Consider the following 24725-nt stretch of genomic DNA (forward strand, 5'->3'; position numbering starts at 1 on the left):
TGACATAATTTGACATTTAAAATGACAACTTTTAATGACCAGTTACGTAAATAAATAAACAAAGTTTCTCATTAAATACCTAAAACATGAGAATTGTTATTTTATCCCACCATACTAGGTCACCAAGCCCCGCCCATCCGTAACCAGTATCATGCTAAATTGTCATTCTTGGCGTTGTCGATATTTCTTCAGGTTTTCTATGGATGCTCCTTAATATGAGAAGAACGCATGAGCAAATCAGGCAGAATTATTACACATTTCATTAAACGTGCTGTTATAACTCTATTCCTGTGACGGATAGGAAGTCTCATATTTTGCAGCGTCGTTGAAACGTTAAACAGCATTTGGTGAGTCTATAACAATAATATGTTAAACATATGGTAAAACATAGCAAACATTTACATTTTTAGCTTGCCTCTAAGCTCAAGTATAATATAATGGAGTGTAGAAATGTTTTGTATTTATTATACTATTTAAATAAATGTCTGGTGGTACAGTGTGGGCAATTTTGGGTTTATTCATTTGGTCTGAAGACCAAAGGGGCAACAGACAACATGTGATGCACAACAGAGATGAAAATGTGCAGAAGTTGTTTAACAGCAGTTTGGAGTAGAAAATGCAATCTGCAGAGGTCATCTGTTTACTGCATGTATAATCATAGTTATGATGACTAAATATGGTTAAACTCTGATTAATCTCTTTGACAGGTCAGTGGATCAGCAGAGATGTCATTCCCTCATCTTAACCAGATTGCCCAGTTGCCCCCCGGCATTTCCCCTTCACAGTTTGCTGGCTTTCCCACAACTGTTCCTGCAGGTATGTCATAAAAACATGAGAGATTTGCATTCAAATGTATTGATCTAGTTCATACTACGGCTGCACGATATTGAAAAAATCTAGATAAAATCTGGATAAATTATAATAAATTGCAAGCATATATAAATACAACAGAGCACAAAAAAATGAAATAAACAGTGCTTTATGGTGCCTTTCTAGGAAGTGTAACAGTATTCAAGTTCATAAATTGAACAATCAAATGAAAAATAACATGGTCAGCATTGTAGAAATCATAATAATAAAAAAATAATATCTTCATTTTTTAATCATCAATGAATAATCTAATCCTGTGAGGTGACTAATGCAGATATACACATTGTGATATCCTCAAACAATATATTGTTATAGTATATAGTTCATACTATGTGTTATATAAATATGTAATCTTTGTTCATTATTTTTTATCTTTGGCTTAGCAAGTTCAATAATTCAAGTGCCTGTGGGAATGATGACTCCTCCTCCAGCAGTAAGTAAAGAGACTTCTGAATTGTTTGTTTTATTAGGTGACCAGTTTTGAAGGGGTAGGTTTTAGCGTCATGTTCCAACTGGAGCTGTTTCCAAAAATATCACTGTTTAACATCACATCAAAACTGCACACAAATACACTGCAAAAAGCAGGACCAACTCAGCAGCAGTTATCGGTTTCAAGGTAGTCACGTACCAATCATTCATGCTATATTGAATTAATTCTGTTTGTATGTAGGCATGGGATGATAACTGTTTTCAAGGTAAATTGTGGGTTGGAAAAGTCAAGGTTTTAAAACCGCCAGAATGTTCTGCTATACCGTTCCTATGGTTTTCTTGGACAACAGTATCTCTAGCAGAAAATATATCCAAAAATGCCGTTTAAATTCTAAAGAAATCTGTGTTTTTAAAACTAATGAATACAGCAGAAGTCAATGATTAAGTTAACTCCAAAATATTATAAATGTTTCTTAAAATAAAATATATTGTGTTCAAAGGGGGAAAAGTTTGTTGTTTTTTAGCCAGAGATTTAAAATTAAGTATTTTGGAGTAGTAATCACAATACCATGAAACCGTGAGATTTTTATCCAAGGTTATCATACCGTCAGAGTCTTATCATGGCCCATGCCTGTTTGTATGCATACAACAACTGGTTATAAGTATGTTTGGTTGTTTTGCTCACAATTTTAAATGTTCACATCTTTACTATATGGATAACATACTTGTATAACACATGAGTGTTACTTCTACTACTAATAATAATATTGATAACCAATTAAACAATTATACTTGGAACAATTTAAATGTGCAGAGAGCACATATCCTGTGCTCCTATTGAGCGTAAAATGTTAATAAATCTTTAGTCTAGTTAAGCAAAGTTATGATCCATTTCCAAAAGCATGTAACTACAATAATATTGATGTAGTCATTTATTAAAATACAGTTGATTTACAGAACAAAAATGAATCGCAGAATCTTTAGTTAATTGTATGTAATTTCTATTTTATTTAAGGAAATGTGGTTCTGCATAGTAATAATTGTAGGATTCTGCTGTTCTGTTCCTATTTGAAATGGGTGCTAATTACTATTTTTCCATAGCATGTTTTTTCATATTTTGTAATAATTGTATTAAAAACAGTATGAGAGAATGTGATTTGCAAACATAAGCATGATAATTATTTATAATAATGGTATATTGGATCCACAGCCTGTCTATGTCCTGTCCAGGACTGTCCTGTAATAATTTATAGAAATTAAGAAATTATTTTGACCACTAAATTATACTATTTTCATACAATCTCATCACCTTAGCTTTGGTTTTCCAGGATCAAAAATGTTATAAAAATATTCGTTATGGAAATTAAACCTAATATTATGTTTCGAATTATAGAATGTGTCAAAATGTGTCATGTCTGTCGGGTAAACTTTACAGACTCATATGCATGTGCTGTCTGGTTGTGTTTATTATTCACGGTGCAATTGTTCTCTTTGTGTCTAAAATGTGCTGAAGGTTTTAGTACAAACACCAGTGCCAGTGGTTCAGAAGCTGAATAGAGACACCAATGCCACCCGAAACAAGGACTCGGAGGACGGTACAAGTTCGAGCACAGGGCCGACCACCACAGTTTTTGTAGGGAACATCTCAGAAAAGGCATCCGACATGTTGGTGCGACAGTTGTTGGCAGTAAGTGTGGGATCTTTATTTAATATCTTTGGCTAAATGCAATTATAAAAGCTTTTTTTCTCCTTTTTCAATAACAGAGGTATGGCTCTTCCAGAACAGAAGGATCTGCTATTATTTAATTACCCTCTTTCTCTTCCAAACACATACGAGCTTCATTCATTTATCAGAAATTTAAAATAAAACCTGAGAGATTCTAATGAAAATCATCCATTCACCCAAAAGGTCAAAAGAGATGTTAGACAAGTAATTTACAATTGAATAACAAAAATGTGATGATCAGAACAGAATAGCTTGTGATGAACAGATTTAGGTCATGCTTTTAGTCATAAATAAATATTGATCATATGAACCACAACAAACATGGTAAGCTGATGCTCAAGTGTACTTTCTTAATGTAAGATGAGTGTCAAGCAATATGAATGAGCTTCTGTTTATCATATTAGATCTGTCTTGAGATATGTTGTTCAAATACAACTTTGTGAGTAAAATACAGGATAATATACACTTAACGGCCACTTTATTAGGTATATCTGTCCAACTGCTCGTTAAAGCAAATTTCTAATCAGCCAATCACATGGCAGCAACTCAGTCTTCTGTCAGCTAAGAACAGGAAACTGAGGCTACAATTAACACAGGCTCACTAAAACTGGACAATAGAAGATTGGGAAACACTGCCTGGTCTGATGAGTCTCGATTTCTGCGGTCACATTCGGATGGTAGGGTCAGAATTTGGCATCAACAACATGAAAGCATGGATCCATCCTGCCTTGCATCAATGGTTCAGGCTGTTGTTGGTGGTGTAATGGTGTGGGGGATATTTTCTTGCACACGTTGGGCCCATAAGTACTAAGTGAGCATTGTGTCAAGGCCTCAGCCTAATGGAGTATTGTTGCTGACCATGTCCATCCCTTTATAACCACAGTGTGCCCATCTTCTGGTGGCTACTTCCAGCAGGATAATGCGCCATGTCATAAAGCGTTTCTTGAATGACAACGAGTTCACTGTACTCAAATGGCCTCCACAGTTTACCAGATCTCAATCCCACCGAGCACCCTTGGGATATGGTGGATGGGAGATTTGCATCATGGATGTGCAGCCAAAAAATCTGCACAACTGTGTGATGCTATCATGTGAATATGGACCAAAAGCTCTGAGGAATATTTCCAGTACCTTGTTGAATCTATGCCATGAAGCATTAAGGTAGTTCAGAAGACAAAAGCGGGTCCAACCCGGTACTAGTAAGGTGTAACTAATAAAATTGCTGGTAAGTGTATATGTAAATATTTTGAGCAAGCTATCATTTAAGTTGACTAAAACATCCATTACCTGACCTGGTGCTAATGTGTCATTTAGCTCATGATGTTTTCATAGTTAACTTATCACAGTAACTTCTTTCTTCTCTTGTGTAGAAATGTGGTTTGGTCCTCAGTTGGAAAAGAGTCCAGGGAGCTTCTGGAAAACTGCAAGGTATAAAGTAAGACCATAATAATCCTCAGTGCAATGTTTGTACATGTATCTTACTGGTGAGCTCTATCTAAGACATTGTTTTCTTGTATGCTATCTATTCAGGAGTTTTTATAAATATATATTTGTAATTGTACAATGAGACAGACAGTTGTCCTTTGCTTTTGTTCCTTTCCTAGAAAAGAACAAGCAGGAATATTTTTCTAAAAAGAAAATAATAATTGTCATTATCATCTCTGTCTGGCTCACTGATTTGAACTTATTAACTGTTTACTTGCGTAGCGTTTGGTTTCTGTGAGTACAAAGAGCCAGAGTCCACGCTGAGAGCTCTCCGACTGCTTCATGAGCTGCAACTAGGTGATAAGAAGTTACTTGTGAAGGTGGATGCAAAGACCAAAGCCCAGCTGGAAACCTGGAAGGCCAGTCAGAGGAGACGAAACGGGGTGAGAGGGTCCCCAGGACCGCTAAATCAACGCAATACACAGTGACCACATACATATAATGCAAACACGTATCTCATATACAGACTCCTCAGACTGGAGAAGAGGCTAAAGATGAGGAGGAGGAAGAGGTTCTGGATGAGGAGATGAAGCGGCGTGATCAGATGGTGAAGGGGGCCATAGACAGTCTGATTCGGGAGTACTCCAGCGAGCTCTCAGCCTCCTCACAGGATGGTGAAGCCCATCAGCGCAAGAAACGCAAAGAGAAGAAGGAGGTATTTTAACTCTCTTCATAGCATCTGGCTGTTTAGTCATAATGTTATAAATGACACTATGGCTCATTTTACAGAAATTGAACATTTATGCACCTGGACATTTTTCCAAACCCAGATGACTGGCTTTATTTATCAAAAATATAATATAATATAATATAATATAATATAATATAATATAATATAATATAATATAATATAATATAATATAATATAATATAATATAATATAATATAAAGTAATAATATAGTATAATATAATATAATATAATATTGTATAATAATATAATATAGTTTAATATAATATAGTATATAATATAATATAGAATAAAATAATATTGTATAATATAAAATAATATAGCATAATAATATAATATAGTTTAATATAATATAGTATAATATATAGTATAAAATAATATAGTATAATAATAATAATATAATATAATATATTGTACAATATTAGTTTAGTTTAATTGTTATTGTCCGTTCTGCTTGGCACAGAAAGGAAATTTGTCTTTAACACTGGATTTAAGACAACATGCATACATACAACAATCACACAAAAACAACACTCATCAAGACAACAACATAAGTCAAACATTTCAAAACCAAATTAGCCCCATACACATAACTGATGATCATTCTTGACAACCACCCCATTCACTTCAAACAGTGATCCGATTTAAGACAGCAACTGCAATTGGGATAAATGACTTTTTATAAGCATTTCTTTGGGCTTTAGGAATTCTAAACCTGCGTCCTGATGGTAACACTTCAAAAGCTGAGTGAGGGGGATGTGTGTTAGCTTTAAAAATCACAATTGCTGTTTTGTCCATAAGGGGGTGAAATAGAATCTGCAGCGAATGTTGTTTGTGACCAGTTATCTTATTTGCCTGATTGATAATTTGCGATAATTTCTTCTTCTGTTTAAGTGTTGTGCTACCAAACCATGAAACAATATTATATGTAAGGACATTCTCTATCAATGATCTATATGCCATGTGTAAAGTCTGTGTACTACTAACATTAAAACTTCTCAACATGCGGAGGAGACTGAGGCGCTGACTTGCCTTCTTATAAACGACCTCTACATTACTATCAAAATTTAGTTTATTGTCAATAATTGGTCCTAAATACTTAAATTTGAGACCTGCTCTACTATTTTTCCATTTATGATGACTGGTTTATAAAATCTAGTATTTACTGCTCTTATTTGACTTCGCAGACATAGCTCTTTTGTTTTTCCAGTTTTGTTTTTCCAATTAATATATTTAAAAACAAGGAGTTATTCATTTCTTCTTGACAGGAATTCAATGCCAGATCATCAGCATATTTTATAAGAGCGAAGTTATCATCATTATTGCTCTACAGTTCATTAATATATATAGAAAATAAAATAAGGAATAATACACATCCCTGAGGTACCCCTATATTTAAATCAGAGCAGTCAGACATGACATGAATAACACAGACACATTGTGGTCAGTTTTAAAAAATTCTCAGATTTATACAATCAACCAACCTCTAACTCCTAAGTTATCAAGGCATTCTAAAAGAAGGTTAGGTTGGACAGTATTAAAAGCAGATGAAAAATCCATAAAGAGGACATTATTTATTATAATGATGTACTGCATTGTTTTATGTGTTTGTGCTATTGTTTATGTTTGGGTTGTTTGATGATGATGTATTGTTTTAGGCCTAAAAGCTCTAGTGTCCATCCATTTTAAATGCATGGAGAAAGTCAAGTGGTACATTTGCTAAATATTTCTTGTGTTTTCCAAGGATTAAAATGTCCTGTCAGTTTTGATCATCATTAGCATGAATAACCGGTGACAGAATTTTTATTTTTTAAGCTATTTTTTTTTTTCTAGGTGCAGGTTAGGTTACGCCAACCTAGTAGGACATGTTCCTGGATGAACGTCTATGTTGATCCTAGAACAATATTCCAATCAGCCATTTAGAATTAAGGGATACATTTACCGTTTAAGTTAAGCTAAAGTCCCTCGTATTCGATAGTCTTTGGTTAAGCTTAGGCTTACACTTAATTATCAAAGTCCCTTTAAGGCAAGTCATTTCACTCGGCAGCCATCTTTGAAACGCCTCTCGGGCAGTATGCTTGGGTGTTCTGTTTGAATGGGGAAACATCAAATTCTCCAAAATTGCCTGCCAGGTTTACGATTAAATTTCATATTAGGAATCACCAAAAGAAACAAACAACAATTGTCTCATAAGTTTCTTTTCTAAACGTCCAAATCAAACAAAATCTGCAGAAACTCATGTCTGGCCCAAGCCCCTCCCCCAGAGTATCATCAGTCTATAGCGATCGATGATTAGCTCCTGTACTAGAAGTTGGGCTTTTTTCACCATATTTTCAATTCACCTGTATTTGTAAAGCGCTTTTACAATGTAGATCGTGTCAAAGCAGCTTCACATAGAAGATCATAGTAAATTGAATCCATGTCAGTTCAGTTTTCAGTGTTTAAGTTCAGTTCAGTTCAGTTTAGCTCAGTTCAGTGTGGTTTAATAATCACTACCGAGAGTCCAAACACTAAAGAGCAAATCCATCGATGCGCAGCTCTACAGATCCCGAACCATGCCAGCCAGTGGCTACAGCGGTGAGGAAAAAAACAAAAGTGAAGAATTAAAAAACCTTGAGAGAAACCAGGCTCAGTTGGGCCCGACCATTTCTCAACTGGCCAAACGTCTTGTGCAGAGCTGCAGTCAAGGCGCCGGAAGCTGGACCTCAGCGGAGACTCGTCTGCCCTGCAGCATCACAGGAATCAGTCTCATGCTCTCCACTCCTCCATGACCACCACAGTAGCTGCTCCGGATATTGACAGTTACACTTTTCCCCATTCAAAAAGATACGAGTGACATGTCTTGTGTATTCTATAGTATTTGGGTTTATGCACTTCCACATGATTGCTATTTAACTATTAATTCCCTCTAATCTTGGGTATAATTTAGTTATGGTTGGGTTTAGGGGAATAGGTATGCATTACATTTTTCAAACAAAAATGATGTTCCAGCACCAACATAGATGTTAATCCGGGATCACAACATACTTCGCAAAATCATGACATGCAGGTTACATATCAGATTATCTGCTTCAGTCGGTTTCACACTATGGTTCCAGGGACCCCATGCAGGAGAGGGTTTGTGATTTTTATTTATTTATTTATTTAATTTTAACATTTTTTTTTGTTTGTTTTGTTGTTTTTGGAGAAAAGAACAAAAAGTAATGTAAAATACAAAAACAATGGTGAAAAAAAACAAATAATAAAATAAGTATAAGTAGTATAAACAAATACATTTAAATGATATTAAAAGGGAAGCGTTTTGATACATATAAATACAAATACATTTATTACATATAGTCAATGTGTAAATGAACAAATACAATAGTGGAAGAAATGAATAGTAGTATTTTGTGATAATATTTGAGACTAAAGTTATATTTTAAGGGTTTTTACACTTTTAATATGACAGGATAGTACAGGATGAACAGGAAATCACTGTGCGCAGAGAGGGAACATGATCAGCAAATGACCTCGAGTCGGGAATCAAACTCAGGTCACTACAAGCGTTATATTATTATTTAGAGCTTAGCATATATAAGGACACCCCTCACAAATCTCTCTTTTAAATTCATATTTTTAATAGGATGCTATACTATTTTGTATTTGTGTATATGTATTAGATTAGTCAGTACTGAAGCCAAATCTGGAGCTTATCTAACAAAATAACTTACAATAACGGTCCAAAAACTAGTACAACCGAGTTTATATACTATAAAAAAATATAAAAAAAATAGGAAAAATCAAGAGAAGCAAAAAATTGTAACATTTAGGTGAAATTTTGTAGGTTTATTATTGTTTTGCAATATTTTGCTTGAATTTAGTTGCATTTTCTTACAATTTCTAAATAGGTTTGGTGACTTAAATATAATTTTAATAAATATCTGTTTAATAAATCTGTTTTGTTTAAATGCACCAAAATACATTGCCTATATTCACTGAGAAATAAAAAAAATTATTCATTTTCAAAATGGGGAGTATTCAGTTATGCTGAGCACTGTATATCAGCACTAACTAAAGGCACCAACTAGACTCTTTCATAATATACATTTTCCACAGTATAAATTTGGACATGCTACAAGTTAGCTTTTAGGGTGGGCTCAATGGCATGAGTTTGGCCATATTTTGGGGTCCATGCCATCTTGAATTTCAAAAACCCCTGGTCTGATCTATTGGCTACAATGTTTTTCTCCAGGATGATATCAATGCTATGGAGCTGGAGGACGACAAGCGAGACCTGATTTCCAGAGAGATTAGCAAATTCAGAGACACACACAAGGTAACACACTTTTCTTCTTTTTTCTCTCTCTCCGTATAAAACCTATCCTGTGGACTGAAGATGGCCACATCTAGAGTACTCTAAACCCACGTTATTATAACTCAAGCTGAATAGAGTGAATCTGCACAAATAAATCTGTTGTGCCACTTTGTCATATCCTGCCCATTTTAGACTATTTTTCTCATCACTGACTTTTTTTATTTGAAAAATGCCTCTTTTTCGTCTAGCAGCATATAAACACAAATAAAATATAGATATATAAAAAGTGGAGGCTGTTTTCTAGAAGATTAGTTATAGAAAAAAGGCTCAGATTGTTCCCACTCAGAGAAACAATGGCAGCAGATGGGCAGGAGCAGTTCAGGCTATATTTACCACATACACACACACACACACACACACACGCACACACACACACACACACACACACGCACACACACACGCACACACACACACAAAAGTGCATGAACAAACTGTAAACCTCCCTCTAAAGCTAATCTGTTCATTAAACCCCACCATTACGGTAGAGGTCATATGGTGACTAAAGCAAGATGAATCTCAGAGCTTTGGAAAGTTTTGGCTGGAATAAAGGATGTAAGTATGAGCCTCCTTTTCTATTCTTTAAATTTTGGGCGCCCCCTTCTGGAGGATCTGCCAAAGCGCAACTGGCTCTGGTCTGCGCAGCACTGAGATTGATACACAGTTAAAATGACCTGCTAGAATGTAACGCTTTGATATATGGACCTCCAGAGACTAAACACAAGCTTTAATGTGTCTGTTTGTTCAGCGGAAGTTGCTCAATATACCATATTTTTGGAAGGTGTTGTGTGGGCAGAGCTCAGTGAACTTTAGCGAGTCCTCTGTGTAAATGCGTGGTATTGGTGAGAAATGCAGTACTGAATAACCACTGCGGAACTTTTCGCTGCAGTCTGAAGGGGGCGCCCTTTCACAGCACGCACAAAGCTGAAGATTGCTCAGGTAAGATCGTCTTAATTCTTTCTTCTTCCATTCCCTCTTTACTTTCTGTTTCTGTCTGTTGTTTTTGTGTTATTTTGAGTTTTGTTGAGATACATACATTTATTTACTCTATACATCTGATACATTATCAAACGAATGCGAAGCTTTCATAACATGACATCAAATTTTAAGAGTAAGTAGTTCACGGTGTAATGGAACAGAATAATTTAAGTCTAATCATTTTTACATATATAAAGTAATATTTTTTAAAGATCTGTAATTCCGTCTTTACAATGAGAATTACTGAGCCCAAAATTATAGCAAACCACTAACTTGAAGTGCCACTGTTAGGCTATTTTAAAGGGTTTTGATTTAGTTTTCAGCCAATGTAAACACTGCATGACAGTAACAGTGGTACTTACATTTACATTTACATTTAGTCATTTAGCAGACGCTTTTATCCAAAGCGACTTACAAATGAGGACAAGGAAGCAATTTACACAACTATAAGAGCAGCAGTGAACAAGTGCTATAGACAAGTTTCAGGTGTGTAAAGTCTAAGCATGTAGACTTTAAAAGTGACTTGAAAGTGACTTGAGCATGACCTTTCTCAGTAGTAAGTTTAAAGAACAGTAACCAGTTTCTGAACACAATAGCCAATCATTTAAGCAGTTACTGAATTAAAAAACGCTGATGATTCGTTCAGAATCAGTTTTTCATATAGGAGACAATGGCTGCATCAAAAAAACGCCTACTACTCTGTAGGGACTGCATTTGAATTTACTACATGACCATTAGAAATGTACGTTCTAGCCATCATGGGCCAATAAAGGTACTCGAACATTAAAAGACATAAATAGAGAAAAATCAATCGTAGACTTTCAGAGAGCTGGTTAACAAATTTAATATATCCCCCAACCCTTTATATATTTTAAAATAGGGCAGCATTAAAGGCTCATAAGGTCAGCATGGTGGTGCAGTGGGTAGCACAATCGCTTCACAGCAAGAAGATCGCTGGTTCGAGCCCCTGCTGGGTCCGTTGTCATTTCTGTGTGGAGTTTGCATGTTCTCCCCGTGTTGGCTCTGGGTTTCCTCCGGGATTCCACCTATACCACATGTTTCCCCGACAAGTCCAAAAACATGTGGTATAGGTGGAATCCCGCCTGCTGATCCAGTGTGTGCGTGTAAATGGCTTTTCATTTGTTTTACGCGTGAACAACTAAATGGATGTTTAAGTCTATTTAACTGATTAGATTTTAATTACATTACAACATCGATGCTGTAAAAGGAACAGAATAAAATTTAACCATTAACCACCAGCAGAAGTTTATCGGTGGGGGAAAAACACTAGCTGTGCATACACCCTATATCATTGCACCTGCTGCAGCTATGGTACGGCAGCAAGGTTTCTTAATTATTATGCTGGAATGAGAGTATAATTCATAGCCATGTTGGCCTAGAAGATTCTAGGAGCTGTTTAACTTGTAAGTTGTTTTTCAAAAATAATGTAGTGTTTCTTTAAAGTATGGTCTATGGCCCATCTTAATACAAAAGAAACTCTCTCAATTAGGTTTCATTGCATTTAATCTGAGGTAAGTTCATGGAACATTTCGGTCATTTAAAATTCAGTAAAATAAAAGTAAACACAATCCCACTTTGTTTTGTGTGCATCTTTTATTCCTGCTTATCTTTCTGTTTCTACTTTTATTTCCTCTCATTTCTCAGCATTCAGAGCAGAGAAGTGCTGTGCAGATAACATCTTTTCTATTGTCAAATCTATTTGAAGCATTCAGTTTTTCTATAGCGTCTCTGTCTCTGAATGCTTAGCGTCTGTTTTTGTGTTTACTTGTGTATGTTTGTTGGGTAACTGAGGCTCGAGGGACAACAGAAGACTACTCTTGGGTGAGACTCCATCTCTATGATTTCATTCATTTTGACAAAGTTAATGTATTTGGATGATACAGTGTATTACAGATCTCTGATTTGAAAATAAATATGTAAAGGGAAGTTATGAACATTAGTTTACAAGTCTATGTTAAATTGTGATGGGAAAAAAATCACAGGGGCAATGGATGTGCCAGGTTGATATTAACATAAAAACTGTGATAATACCAGTCAGTTTGGTACCAGAAGGCAGTTTGCTGACAGGTGCGTATTTCTGTGTGCACAGGTGAGAAGGGCTGTCCTGGAGAGGTAGTTTGATTGGCTAAAAGAATCAGTTTTCCAATAGGCATAGACAATAACATATTTGAAGTGTAAATCAAGCCAAATAAATCTTTTGCTGTGTATTATATTTTTAATATGAGTGAAACACTGCGGTTTACTAGCGGATACATTTTTAGATAACAGTTCTGCTTTTTAATGTTTTAATTTTTCTTCCCAGCCTTATTTATGCATTCAGTTCAACCAAATAATTGGTTGCAAATGAAATTTGCGAAAAAATTCTGCAGAAAAGTAAAATCATTTAAAAAATGGTCAAAGACAAGACTTCCCATTCTGGTGTTTGCATCAAAGAAAATATCCAGAGTGTAGAGTGCATAGCATACACGAGTACATCATTCATAAATCTCCATTTTAAATTAATATTCTCTGTAGGATACTATACAATATTATGTTTGTGCATTTATATTTGTCATTACTGAAGCCAAATCTAGAGCTTATCTAACAAAATAACTTGCATTGATGGTCCAAAAGTTAGTGAAATATATGTAATGGAAAAACATTCATTCATTCATTTTCCTTCAGCTTAGTCCCTTTATTAATCAGGGGTCGCCTCAGCTTAATGAACCACCAACTTATACAGCATATGTTTTACACAGTGAATGACCTTCCAGCTGCAACCCAGTACTGGGACACATCCATACACACTTATGCACACACATACACTGTCCTATTTAGTTTATTCAATTCACCCATACAGCATGTCTTTGGACTGTGGGGGAAACATGAGCACCCAGAGGAAACCCATGTGAACACGGGGCGAACAGGAAAAATAATAAATAAATTTAAAAAAGAGGAAAAAATTAAAAAAAGAATATATGTTTTAAGTTTTTGTAAATGTTGTTTGTATTGTTTTTTTATTTATTTATTTATTTTTTACAGTATTTAGTTTAAATTTAAATCTGTTTAACGGAGAGATATTTTTTCAACACATTTCTAAACATAATAGTTTTAATAACTAATTTCTAATAACTGATTTATTTTATCTTTGCCATGATGACAGTACATAATATTTGACTAGATATTTTTCAAGACACTTCTATACAGCTTAAAGTGATATTTAAAGGCTTAATTAGGTTAACTAGGAGGGTAGGGTAATTAGGCAAGTTACTGCATTTAGTTGCCCTGCACTGCATTTCGTTGCCTTGTACTTGTACATGTGTAATGACAATAAAGTTGAATCTATTCTAATCTAATCTATTGTATAATAGTGGTTTGTTCTGTAGACTATCTAAAAAAAAAAAAAAAAAAAAATATATATATATATATATATATATATATATATATATATATATATATATATATATATATATATATATATATATATATATATATATATATATAGCCTAAAGGGGCTAATAATTTTGACCTTAAAATGGATTTAAAAAAATTAAAAACTGCTTCTATTTTGGCTAAAATAAAACAAACAAGACTTTCTCCAGAAGAAAAAATATTATCAGCTATGCTGTGAAAATAATTAAAAAGGGGGTGAATAATTCAGACTTGTGTAAAATGAGCTTAAACACAATTTTTGAGGGTTTTTTGGGGGGACAACTGAAGTGTTTTATGTTTAATCCACTTAAATTTGTTAACTTAATGGATTTGTATTGGGATAATTGTGTGGAACCCTGCATTTTTTACAGTGTAGTTTGGGAATTTTACAATTGGGTTTTTGACCCTTCATATAACAAAAGGTTTGGACACCCCTGTTGTATGGCATCTTTATTTGTCATCTGAAACATTTACAATAAAGAGAGTAATGATTTGATGTTTTAAATGGTTCATAATCCTGTAGAATGACTTAATTTGTACTGAAATGTTTTGTTTATGACTCCTCTAACATATGTAGAAGGATGAAACTTTGTATGGGAGCGGAATACTGAGTGTAAGTGTTAAACCATGATTTTCCATAACGTTGGCTTCATTATTTCAAAGCTCTTTCTGTTTCCAGGGAGATTCTGCAACTTTGCCCTTTCTTCTGTATGTGTGTGTTCTCACACTTACGTGAACTAATCTCTCTCTTTCCTTACCGGCACCCTGCAGAAACTAGAGGAGGAGAAGGAGAGAGAACGACAGCAGATAGAGAAAGAGAGGAGAGATAGAGACAAAGAGAGGGAGCGAGAGAAAGAACGACGTGACCGAGAGAAAGAGAAGGAGCGGGAAAGAGAGAGGCAGAAGGAGAGAGAGAAGGAGCGAGAAAGAGAGCGGGACCGCGAACGTGAACGAACAAAAGAGAAAGGGCGGGAGAAAGAGAGAAGCCGTGATCGTAGCAAAGACCGAAGCAGATCAAGGTGTGTATGATGATTTTTCACTGTCCAAAACTTTGACAAGGGATTTAAAGGGATAGTTCATTCAAAAATATGCAAAAAGTTAAATTCTGTCATTAGTTACTCATTTTATACTCTTCCAAATTTGTGCTGGGTTTTTTTCCATCTTTTGAACACCAAATAGGTTATTGTGATGAATGTTGTTTGCCAGACAGTTGATGGCAGCCATAGATTGCTATAAGAATAAATAAATAAATTTCATATATGAATAAAGATTCCTATACATAGTACACTCTCAGAAATAAAGTTACATGATGTGTCACTGGGGTGGTACCATTTCAAAAGGTACACATTTGTACTTGAAGGTTCCATGTTGGTACCTCAAAAGTATATATTAGTAACTAAAAATTTTAAGAGGAACACTTTTGTACTTTTAGCTATGTACCCTTGAGGTATTAATATAGACCTTTTAGGTACAAATTTGTACCTATTGAAAAGGTACCACCCCAGTGACAGATCACGTACCTTTATTTCTGAGAGTGTAGGGACTATCTATTGGCAGAAGTGTCTGCTTTTTGGTGTGTTAATCCCACAGGAACAGGAAATGATTGTAGTTCTAGAAAAGCCTTTTGGTGAAAGTAATTAAGTTCCTACTTCAGAGTAGGGTCTAATCCAGCATTGTCTTAAGTTAAATAAAGAGCAAAAATATTTGAAAATGTTAAAGAATTTACACAAAACCTTTTTTTTATTAATATAAAAGTTTTTTAACATAAACATAAATTAGTTCCTATTGTAGAGTAGGGTCTAATCCAGCACTGTCTTATCTCAAGTGAAATAAAGAGCTTCAAATCTCTAAAAATGTTAAAGGATTTACATAAACTACTACTTCACAGTAGGGTCTAATCCAGCACTGTCTTAAGCGAAATAGAGCAAAAATAAATGAAAATGTTAAAAGATTTACATAACACTTTTTTTAAATAAACGTAAATTGGTTCCTACTTTAGGTCAAATCCAGCCCTGTCTTAAGCGAAATAAAAAGCATAAAATATATGAAAATGTTAAAGGATTTACATAAAACTTAAAAAAAAGAAAAAGACATAAATTAGTTCCTACATCAGAGTAGGGTCTAATTCAGCACTGTCCTATCTAAAGTGAAATAAAGAGCATAACATGTATAAAAATGTTAAAGGATTTATGTAAAACTTTTTTTTTTCATTTTTACATAAACGTAAATTAGTTCCTATTGTAGAGGAGGGTCTAATCCAGCACTGTTTTAAGTGAAATACAGAGGCTAAATTGTATAAAAATGTTAAAGAATTTATGTAAAACTTTTTTTTACATGTTTTTTTTATTTTTACATAGACATTTAGTTCTTACTGTAGAGTAGGGTCTAATCCAGCACTGTCTTATCTAAAGTGAAATAAAGAGCTTAAAATGTATACAAATGTTTAAGGATTTATGTAAGTTTTTTACATGTTTTTTTACAACATAAATGCAAATTAGTTCCGTCTTCAGGTCTAATTCAGCACAGTCTTAAGTGAAATAAAGGGCATACAATGTTTGAAAATGTTTAAGGATTTACATAAAACTTTTTTTTTTACATAAACATAAATTAGTTCCTATTGTAGAGTAGGGTCTAATCCAGGACTGTCTTATCTCAAGTGAAATAAATAGCACAACATGGATAAAAATGTGAAAGGATTTACATTGCATTTTTTTTTTCTACATGTTTTTTTACATAAACATATATTAGTTCCTACTTCAGAGTAGGGTCTAATCCTGCACTGTTTTATCTAAAGTGAAATAAAGAGCATAACATGTTTGATGAGATGTTTAAAAAGACAGTATACTAGATTTTTCTTAAATGGCCAGTTTCTATAATAGGAAAGGTTGGTCTGAAATCTTTCTATAGCCATTGTAAGTGTGATTTAAATTCCATAAGTAGTGTAAATGCTAATTTCTAATGTATAAATGTTGTGTATTGGCGCTTTTGAAGGGAGAAGAATCGAGAAGAGAAGAAAAGGGAGCGAGAGGAAGATGAAGAAGAGGCGTATGAACGACGGAAGCTGGAGAGGAAGCTGCGTGAAAAAGAAGTGGCTTATCAGGAGGTTTCATCTTTGTTTTTACAAGAGCATAATATAAAGAAATTGCTTTGTGGAATAAAAGTTGAATCCACTCTTAATGGGTATTGGGCAACTGAATTTATGGCTCATGAACGTGAAAAGAGAATAGTTCTGTGGCGTTTCAGAGCGCTGCATCTGTCTCTGGAGCTCTGTAGTGTCCTGCTTCTAGATCATCTGACCTCCTTTATTCTCAAATGCAGGACAAACAGAACTGTGCTTGAAACTGAACACACTGAGATACAGTGATGTTTGTCTTTCACAGCGCCTGAAGAACTGGGAGATCAGAGAGAGGAAGAAATCAAGGGATTACAGTAAAGAAACAGAAAGGGAGGACGAAAGGCAAAGAGAAATGGTAAGAATAATTGTATTAAATGATTAGCTATTAGGTGGCATCGATGCACCCTATGATATAGTTAACATTTGGTTTATCTAGTTTTTATATTTGTGCTGTAATTTTCCAATATATAATCTAGTTAAAAATAGAAAATAATCAAAGTTTGTATTGAGCAAATAAAAGATATTCAAATTCTTAATTCAAAATATTAAAAGTATTATGTAAAAGAACAAATTTAACAATGCATAGTATAAAGTTTACCTACACCACAAGGTATGTTATTCTTAGATAACAAGGCTCATCTCAGGGTCCCACAAATCATCTTCACTGCTTGTCAATACACTAACTGGCCACTTTATTAGATACACCTTACTGGTACCTGGTTGAACCCACTTTTGCCTTCAGAACTGCCTTAATCCTTCATGGCATAGGTTCAACAAGGTACTGGAAATATTCCACAGAGATTTTGGTCCATATTGACATGACATGAGTGTCACAGTGGACATCGAGACTCATCAGACCAGGCAATGTTTTTCCACTCATCTATTGTCCAATTTTGGTGAGCCTGTGTGAATTGTAGCCTCAGTTTCCTGTTCTTAGCTGACAGGAGTGGCACCCGGTGTGGTCTATTGCTGATGTAGCCCATCCGCCTCAAGGTTCGACATGTTGTGTGTTCAGAGATGCTCTTCTGCATACCTCGGTTGTAACGAGTGGTTATTTGAGTTACTGTTGCCTTTCTATCAGCTCAAACTAGTTTGGCCATTCTCCTCTGACCTCTAGCATTAACAAGGCATTTGCACTTACAGAACTTCCACTCACTGGATAATTTCTTTTTTCTCTGTAAAACCTAGAGATGGTTATGTGAGAAATCCCAGTAGATCAGCAGTTTCTGAAATACTCAGACCAGCCCGTCTGACATCAACAACCATGCCAGATTCAAAGTCACTTAAATCAGTGGTTCTCAAACTGGGGGTCGTGACCCCTGCGGAGGTCGCAACCCCTGCGGAGGTCGCAGAATAATTTCAAGGGATCGCGAGAGTGATTTAAAAATTGTGTAATTTTCAGTGATTATAATATCTATTTTTCAGTATTAAAGTGAAAGCTAATATTTTCAGATTTTTTTAAAAGATATCACTGATTAGTATTTACAAAAAGTGAATGAAACATCATAACTGTACAGTTATCAATACAGCACGTATCTGGATGTGAAAACCGGAACTGTCTACTTTGACTAACCATAAGAGCAAGACCCCATCAGACAAAAGTAGTAACAACAGAAATATCAGGATGAATTCATAAAGTATTTAGGACACATTCATGCAAAATGCATGTTTGCACTTGAAACGCAGCGCTTGGGAACAGTTTAAAACAGTTGACATGTCAACTTGCTGCAGTAAACCAAGCCAGCAACGCTTGCCCGCCTTCACGCTTCTTATTGGCAAACTGCGCTAGATCTGAACGCGAATTGATTGGTTAAAATCAGCTGTCAATCACTCAGTCAACGCCTTCTGCCTTCAGATGACAGGAGCGACAACCGCGAAAATGTAAAGCGCTGAAGATGAGAGAATGAAAACAACACTGACAGATTTAGTTTTAGAGACTACTTAAAGCTACAAAAAATGGCACATCTGATTAGTGCTCATGTGGTGAATGTTAATCCACCTTCTACACTTTTCGAAGAGAGGATAAAAGACTTCTAGTGGCTTCAAGTCCGCTATGAAAATAACTAACGTTAAAGCATTCACTGTAAAGTCTGTGGGAAGGAATTTTCAGGTAACTGTTTGCCACATCTACACTTTAAGCATGAGAGGTTCTGTTTAACCCTTCGTTTAATCGCCAGATGCTGTCAGCCGTGCAAGTGGCAGCTATATGTAAAAGTTAACACCACGTACACCATCGCAAAAGGGCTTGCACTGACTAATTGCAGCTCATGAAAAGACCGGCATTGCTTTTAATAGGACGTATGCAAATAATAAGGTATGTGTCAAAAGCATCTGTGCTATATCAGACACCACCCGTGAGAACACAGCAGTTCGTTAACAGATTCATTCATGTCAAGCAGAGCGTGCTGGGCCGGTGAGCGGTCCGTGTATCTTTTGGTCACTCAATAATGTTATAAAAATGTATTTTCTTGTGGTGACGGGATTTTGTCACGCATGCATATATATTTTTGCTTGTTAGTCTTGATTAGTGTTGATTTCAAATGCAATAAATGTGTTTATAAAACTTGTAGTAATGGTGCTGATAATTGGTGGGTGCGACTACATTTTGGCTGCTGTGCCTACATTTTTAAAGTTAGGAGCACCAGTGCTACCAAGCAAAAATGTTAATTTCGAGCCCTGTAACGTATAGTAAATATAGTTCAAATATTGTGAACAGCTTAAAAGAAGTTATTTTTATTGTTTGTATATACTTTGGTAGTGGAGGGTCGTGAGTTCTTGACGATCTTACATTGGGGGTCGCTGGCTTAAAATTTTGAGAACCACTGACTTAAATCACCTTTCTTCTCCATTCTGATGCTCAGTTTGAGCTGCAGCAGATTGTCTTGACCATGTCTACATGCCTAAATGCATTGAGTTGCTGCCATGTGATTGGCTGATTTAAAAATTTGCGTTAACAAGCAGTTGGACAGGTGTACCTAATAAAGTGGCCGGTGAGTGTATATTGATATGTCACTCTGCTTTTTTCACTATTGACTACTATTATTTTCTTGTGACTTTATAATAATATTAATAATAATTAGGAAAGTGTACGTAGGCTCCATGCAGTCATAGATTAAGAACATTTTTTTCTAAACTCTAATAATGTGAAAATTAAATTGGAAATATCTAAATAATAATTATGACAATGGATAATTATCTATACATGTATGAACTGGAGTAAAGAGGAAAGAAATTAGTCAAATGACACACTCTGTTGGAAACCTAATGGCCACATAATATCAGCTCAAATATGTTTTGATGTTGCTTAGCCCTCATTAGTGCCAAATTATGCGAGATTTGTGTTTTTCTGCAGACTAAAGAAGCCAAGCGCCTGAAAGAATTCCTGGAGGATTATGATGACGACCGAGATGATCCCAAATACTACAGGTACAAACCCACAGAAATGATTCCAATGCTGCTATTCATCATGTAAGCGTAATTGAATGACAGTGTACATGTCATTCAAGATGTGCATAAATTTTGAAAATGCACTTATGCGCATAACTGAGTATAATAATAATTTTATACGATAAGAAAAAATATGCATATGGCATTGATGGACAAACCAGTGCACCGACTACATTTTAAAACATCTGAAATGTTGTTTCGGGCGATTCTAAAATCTCTTAGCTATAGTCCATCATCAAAGTGGTTCAGTATTATGAGCTACCAGAACTTTAGCCTTTAGTATCTTGTACCTCAAAAAAGCCACATTATATTCATTACTTTTTGTCTTCGTCTTCTCAATTACAAGTGATTTATTATAAAAGAAAAAAGGCCCACAGTGGCTCCTCCTGCTGCGGTAAATTACATTTTTTCTATTTGACATTTGTCACCAGTTTATCAGGAACTGAAGATATCGTTTTGTTTAGTTTTTTGTACTGATTGGATGGAAACATTTATCCGCTAAGGTTTTATGTGACGTTCCAGGTTTGCACTTCAGTCTAACTTTAGATTGAAGCATAGTTAGTAATGACTTTAATTTTCCATTCCCTCTTAAGCAGAATCTATAAGATCTATTCTTGTGTTCAAATACGCCAAACTTGTCTTGCTCTCGCTTTGTCTCACTCAGGGGCAGCGCATTGCAGAAGCGACTGAGGGATCGAGAGAAAGAGCTGGAATTAGATGAGAGAGATCGAAAAAGAGAGAAAGATGAGTTGGAGGAGATCAGACAGAGACTCCTCGCAGAAGGACACCCAGACCCTGATGCTGAACTTCAGAGGGTACGAGTGTGTGTCTGTTTCATGTCTCAAGCCCTGTCTCTGTGTTTGTGACAATGTTTTTTTATTTTCAAATATATGTAAAACAAATCCTATTGTACAAAAATTCCCTTTTTTACTTTACCAAAAGCAAACAAAGAAAAAAAAAATAATAATAAAGAAAAAAATTAAAGCATGCAAATAAGAAATAGAAGGTAGCTACACCAGAGAAAGTCCTTGGTGATTCTCTGACACTGAACAGTATTTCTGAGGTGTGCAGTAGGAAATAAGTTTGTTGATCCAGTGTTTTATAGCTTGGGAGTAAGATTATTTCCAGTTAAGTAAAATGCATTTTTCCCAGCCGTTCTAGCCAGAAGTGTAAAGTATTTCTCATGAACAGATCTGTGTGCGTGTTTTTTTTTTTATCTGAAAGATTGAGAAGGAGGCTGAGAAACAGCAGAAAGTTCCTCTAAAGCAAGAGCAGATGGAGGAGGTGCTGCAGCTCTCACGTGAGGAGCATCAGAGAAAAGAAGTGGAGCAGGAAGTGTTTTCTTCTGACAATAACATCACAGACCGAGAGGAGGAGGAGGAAGAGGAGGAGAAGGAGGAGGAGGATGAAGATGATGATCGAGAGGTCAAGCCGTGCCTGAAGCCCACACTCAGACCTGTTACTGGAGCAACCTCAGTCTCTTCAGCCAGTGGAAATGCCACTCCCCTCACACCCGGCAGCGAATCACCACATGGCACTGCGTCTCCGCATGAGAACTCTATTCATGAGGCCCCGCCCACAGAAGAGCTCAGGCCTAAAATAGGCCTCAGTCTCAAATTAGGTCTGTGTGTTTTGAAAAAGATTTTAGTCTCTTTCTGTAAGAAAACAACAGAAAAGCATTAGGACTGATTTGCACGCTGTGTGATGTTTCTTAAAGATTTTTCTTTCTTTAAGTGGACTTTGATTGCTAACTTGTTTAAATCCACCATAGTAAACTTTAGCAGTTATTTCAGCAGTGTTTTTTTAGATAATTTTATACTTGAATGTGAGCTTTTAATTTTTTTGTTGTTGATTTTTTTTTTGACTTACCTCAAAGTACTGGGGCAATAATAATTCAATTTAAATTGGGTAAGACTTTATTTTGATGATCCATTTGAGTATTAGTAGACTGTCTGCTTAATATTTGTTGATACTTCTCCTTCAACAGACATTTAACTAACTATAAGAAACTTAGCAAGTACATGTCAACCTTAACTAACCCTAACTCTAACCCCAAACTAACAGTCTACTTATAATCTAATGAGAATTAGTCGGCATGTAGATGCTATGTAACTTAAATTAAATTCAATAAACAGACCATCAAAATAAAGTGTGACCCTAAATTGTTATTATTTTTAAAGGTTTATTTTAAAATGATTTAATTGGCAAAGATTGACTAAATATATTAAAAGTGCAGAAATATTTATCATTTTACTACAGATTTTAATTTTTTGCATTTAAAAAAATCTAATAACCAGGTTTTCCACAAAAAATAAAGCAGCATTTCAGTTTTTAACATTTAATAATGGTATAATAATAATAATAATATTTTCTGATTAAAAATAAAGAATAAATGACATTTTTGAATCAATCTAAAATACAAAAAAACTGTTCTTTATGATATATGATATTCACAATATTCCTGGTTTTTCTGGCCGTTGCGATTATAAGAAACTTGCTTAACAAACATTTATGTTCATATCAACTTGTATTGCACAATGAAAACAACTTTTCCTTTAAATTGCGTATTATTTTTAATCCAAATTTTGATTCAGTTGAGTTTTCGGTAACACTATTTTGATGGTCCATTTGAGTATTAGTAGACTATACTCAATATCTGCTTAATATTAATCAATGCTTAATATCTGCTGATACTGCTCTTTCAACAGACATTTACCTGACCATAAGAAACTTAGCAAGTACAAGTCAACTTACACTAACCCTAACCCCAACCCTAACTTATGATCTAATGAGAATTAGTTAGCATGTAGATGCAATGTAACTTCTATTCAACAAACGGACCATCAAAATAAAGTGTGACCGAATTTTCTTTTTTGTCTGGGCTACACTTTTAATGGGTGAAATAAATGTATCCATCAAAAGACTTTTGCACCTCGTAACTGAAATGAATTTAAGAATTTAATAAAATTAGCATTTAAAGAACCATATAAAATAAGTTACTTAACACTTCTCTTTGTCACTCAGGCACTACAGGAAGTCCTAAGATGGCACCAGCAGGAAGACGAAAGGCTCTTGCAGCAGTGGACAGCGTCTTTAATAAGTTTGAGGAGGAGGAGGTGGAGGAGGCACCTAAGAAGAGGAAGTTGGTGCCTCTGGATTACAGTGAGGAGGAGAGAGGAGCTCTCAGTTTAGATGGAGCAGAGGTCACCGGTTCACGGCCTGGAGGAAACACAGAAGAGAAACGAAAACACATCAAGAGTCTGATTGAGAAGATTCCTACAGTCAAACAAGAACTGTTTAATTATCCACTGGACTGGAACATGGTGGATACGGTGAGAGAAGAAGCTGTAAGGTAGCTGATTTTAAGTGAAAAATGAATTAATTAATGTTGTTAAAAGTATTGATAGTGTTGTGGGTAGCACAATCACTTCACAGCAAGAAGGCCGCTGGTTCGAGCCCTGGCTGGGTCAGTTGGCGTTTCTGTGTGGAGTTTGCATGTTCTCCCTGTGTTTGCGTGGGTTTCCTCTGGGTGCTCCGGTTTCTCCCACAGTCCAAAGACATGTGGTACAGGTGAATTGGGTAATTTAAATTGTCCGTAGTGTATGTATGTGAATGAGAGTGTATGGATGTTTCCCAGTGATGCGTTGCAGCTGGAAGGGCATCCACTGCGTAAAACATATGCTGAATAAGTTGGTGGTTCATTCTGCTGTGGCGACCTCAGATTAATTAAGGAACTAAGCCGAAAAGAAAATGAATGAAAATATGAAGTATTGCAAGCGAAGTCTTTGAAAATGGTAATGCATCACCTTTCATGCAAATGCTGAGTTTGTTTTTACATGGTCTTGCACTTTAGAGAATGATCTAAACTTATGTAAAATAAATGCAAAATACCAGCTTTTAAAATTCAATATCTGTTTTGAAGTAATACTCCACTTTTTTTGGAAAAAGGCTCAATTTACAAGTCAGAGTTATTAGATGTTAACATGTTGCTCTTTTTGCACATGCAAGTTCAGTATTTCCAATAGAGACATGCTCGCGTTTTCCAGGCACTCCTAGTTGAAAACATCTAAACTTTTCAAAATACTGTGAGCGCACCACTTGTCTTGTGACTAGAACTAACCAATCAGCTTCATACCTTGTATATGGAATATACAGTGTTCAGCATAATTGATTACACCCCATTTTGAAAATTAATACTTT

General features: G+C 35.3%; 1 protein-coding gene across 2 annotated transcripts in view; it reads left to right on the forward strand.

Annotated features, from left to right (window-relative positions):
• The first annotated feature begins 167 nt into the window (after positions 1–167).
• rbm25a (RNA binding motif protein 25a) overlaps positions 168–24725 on the forward strand; it is a 27243-nt gene continuing 2685 nt past the window's right edge. The window contains exons 1-15 of one of the 2 annotated variants that reach the window (XM_056471177.1): positions 168–347; positions 708–816; positions 1254–1303; positions 2813–2986; positions 4396–4453; positions 4733–4893; positions 4977–5165; positions 9434–9517; positions 14735–14982; positions 16955–17066; positions 17344–17433; positions 20431–20504; positions 21190–21340; positions 21750–22146; positions 23550–23877. In XM_056471177.1, coding sequence (XP_056327152.1) covers positions 726–816; positions 1254–1303; positions 2813–2986; positions 4396–4453; positions 4733–4893; positions 4977–5165; positions 9434–9517; positions 14735–14982; positions 16955–17066; positions 17344–17433; positions 20431–20504; positions 21190–21340; positions 21750–22146; positions 23550–23877 — 2207 coding nt within the window. In that variant the 5' untranslated portion in view covers positions 168–347; positions 708–725. The remainder of the gene's footprint in view (positions 348–707; positions 817–1253; positions 1304–2812; positions 2987–4395; positions 4454–4732; positions 4894–4976; positions 5166–9433; positions 9518–14734; positions 14983–16954; positions 17067–17343; positions 17434–20430; positions 20505–21189; positions 21341–21749; positions 22147–23549; positions 23878–24725) is intronic. The other variant, XM_056471176.1, reaches the window with a different exon arrangement.

This window comes from Danio aesculapii, chromosome 13, assembly GCF_903798145.1.
Source record: "Danio aesculapii chromosome 13, fDanAes4.1, whole genome shotgun sequence".
Classification (NCBI taxonomy): Eukaryota; Metazoa; Chordata; class Actinopteri; order Cypriniformes; family Danionidae; genus Danio; species Danio aesculapii.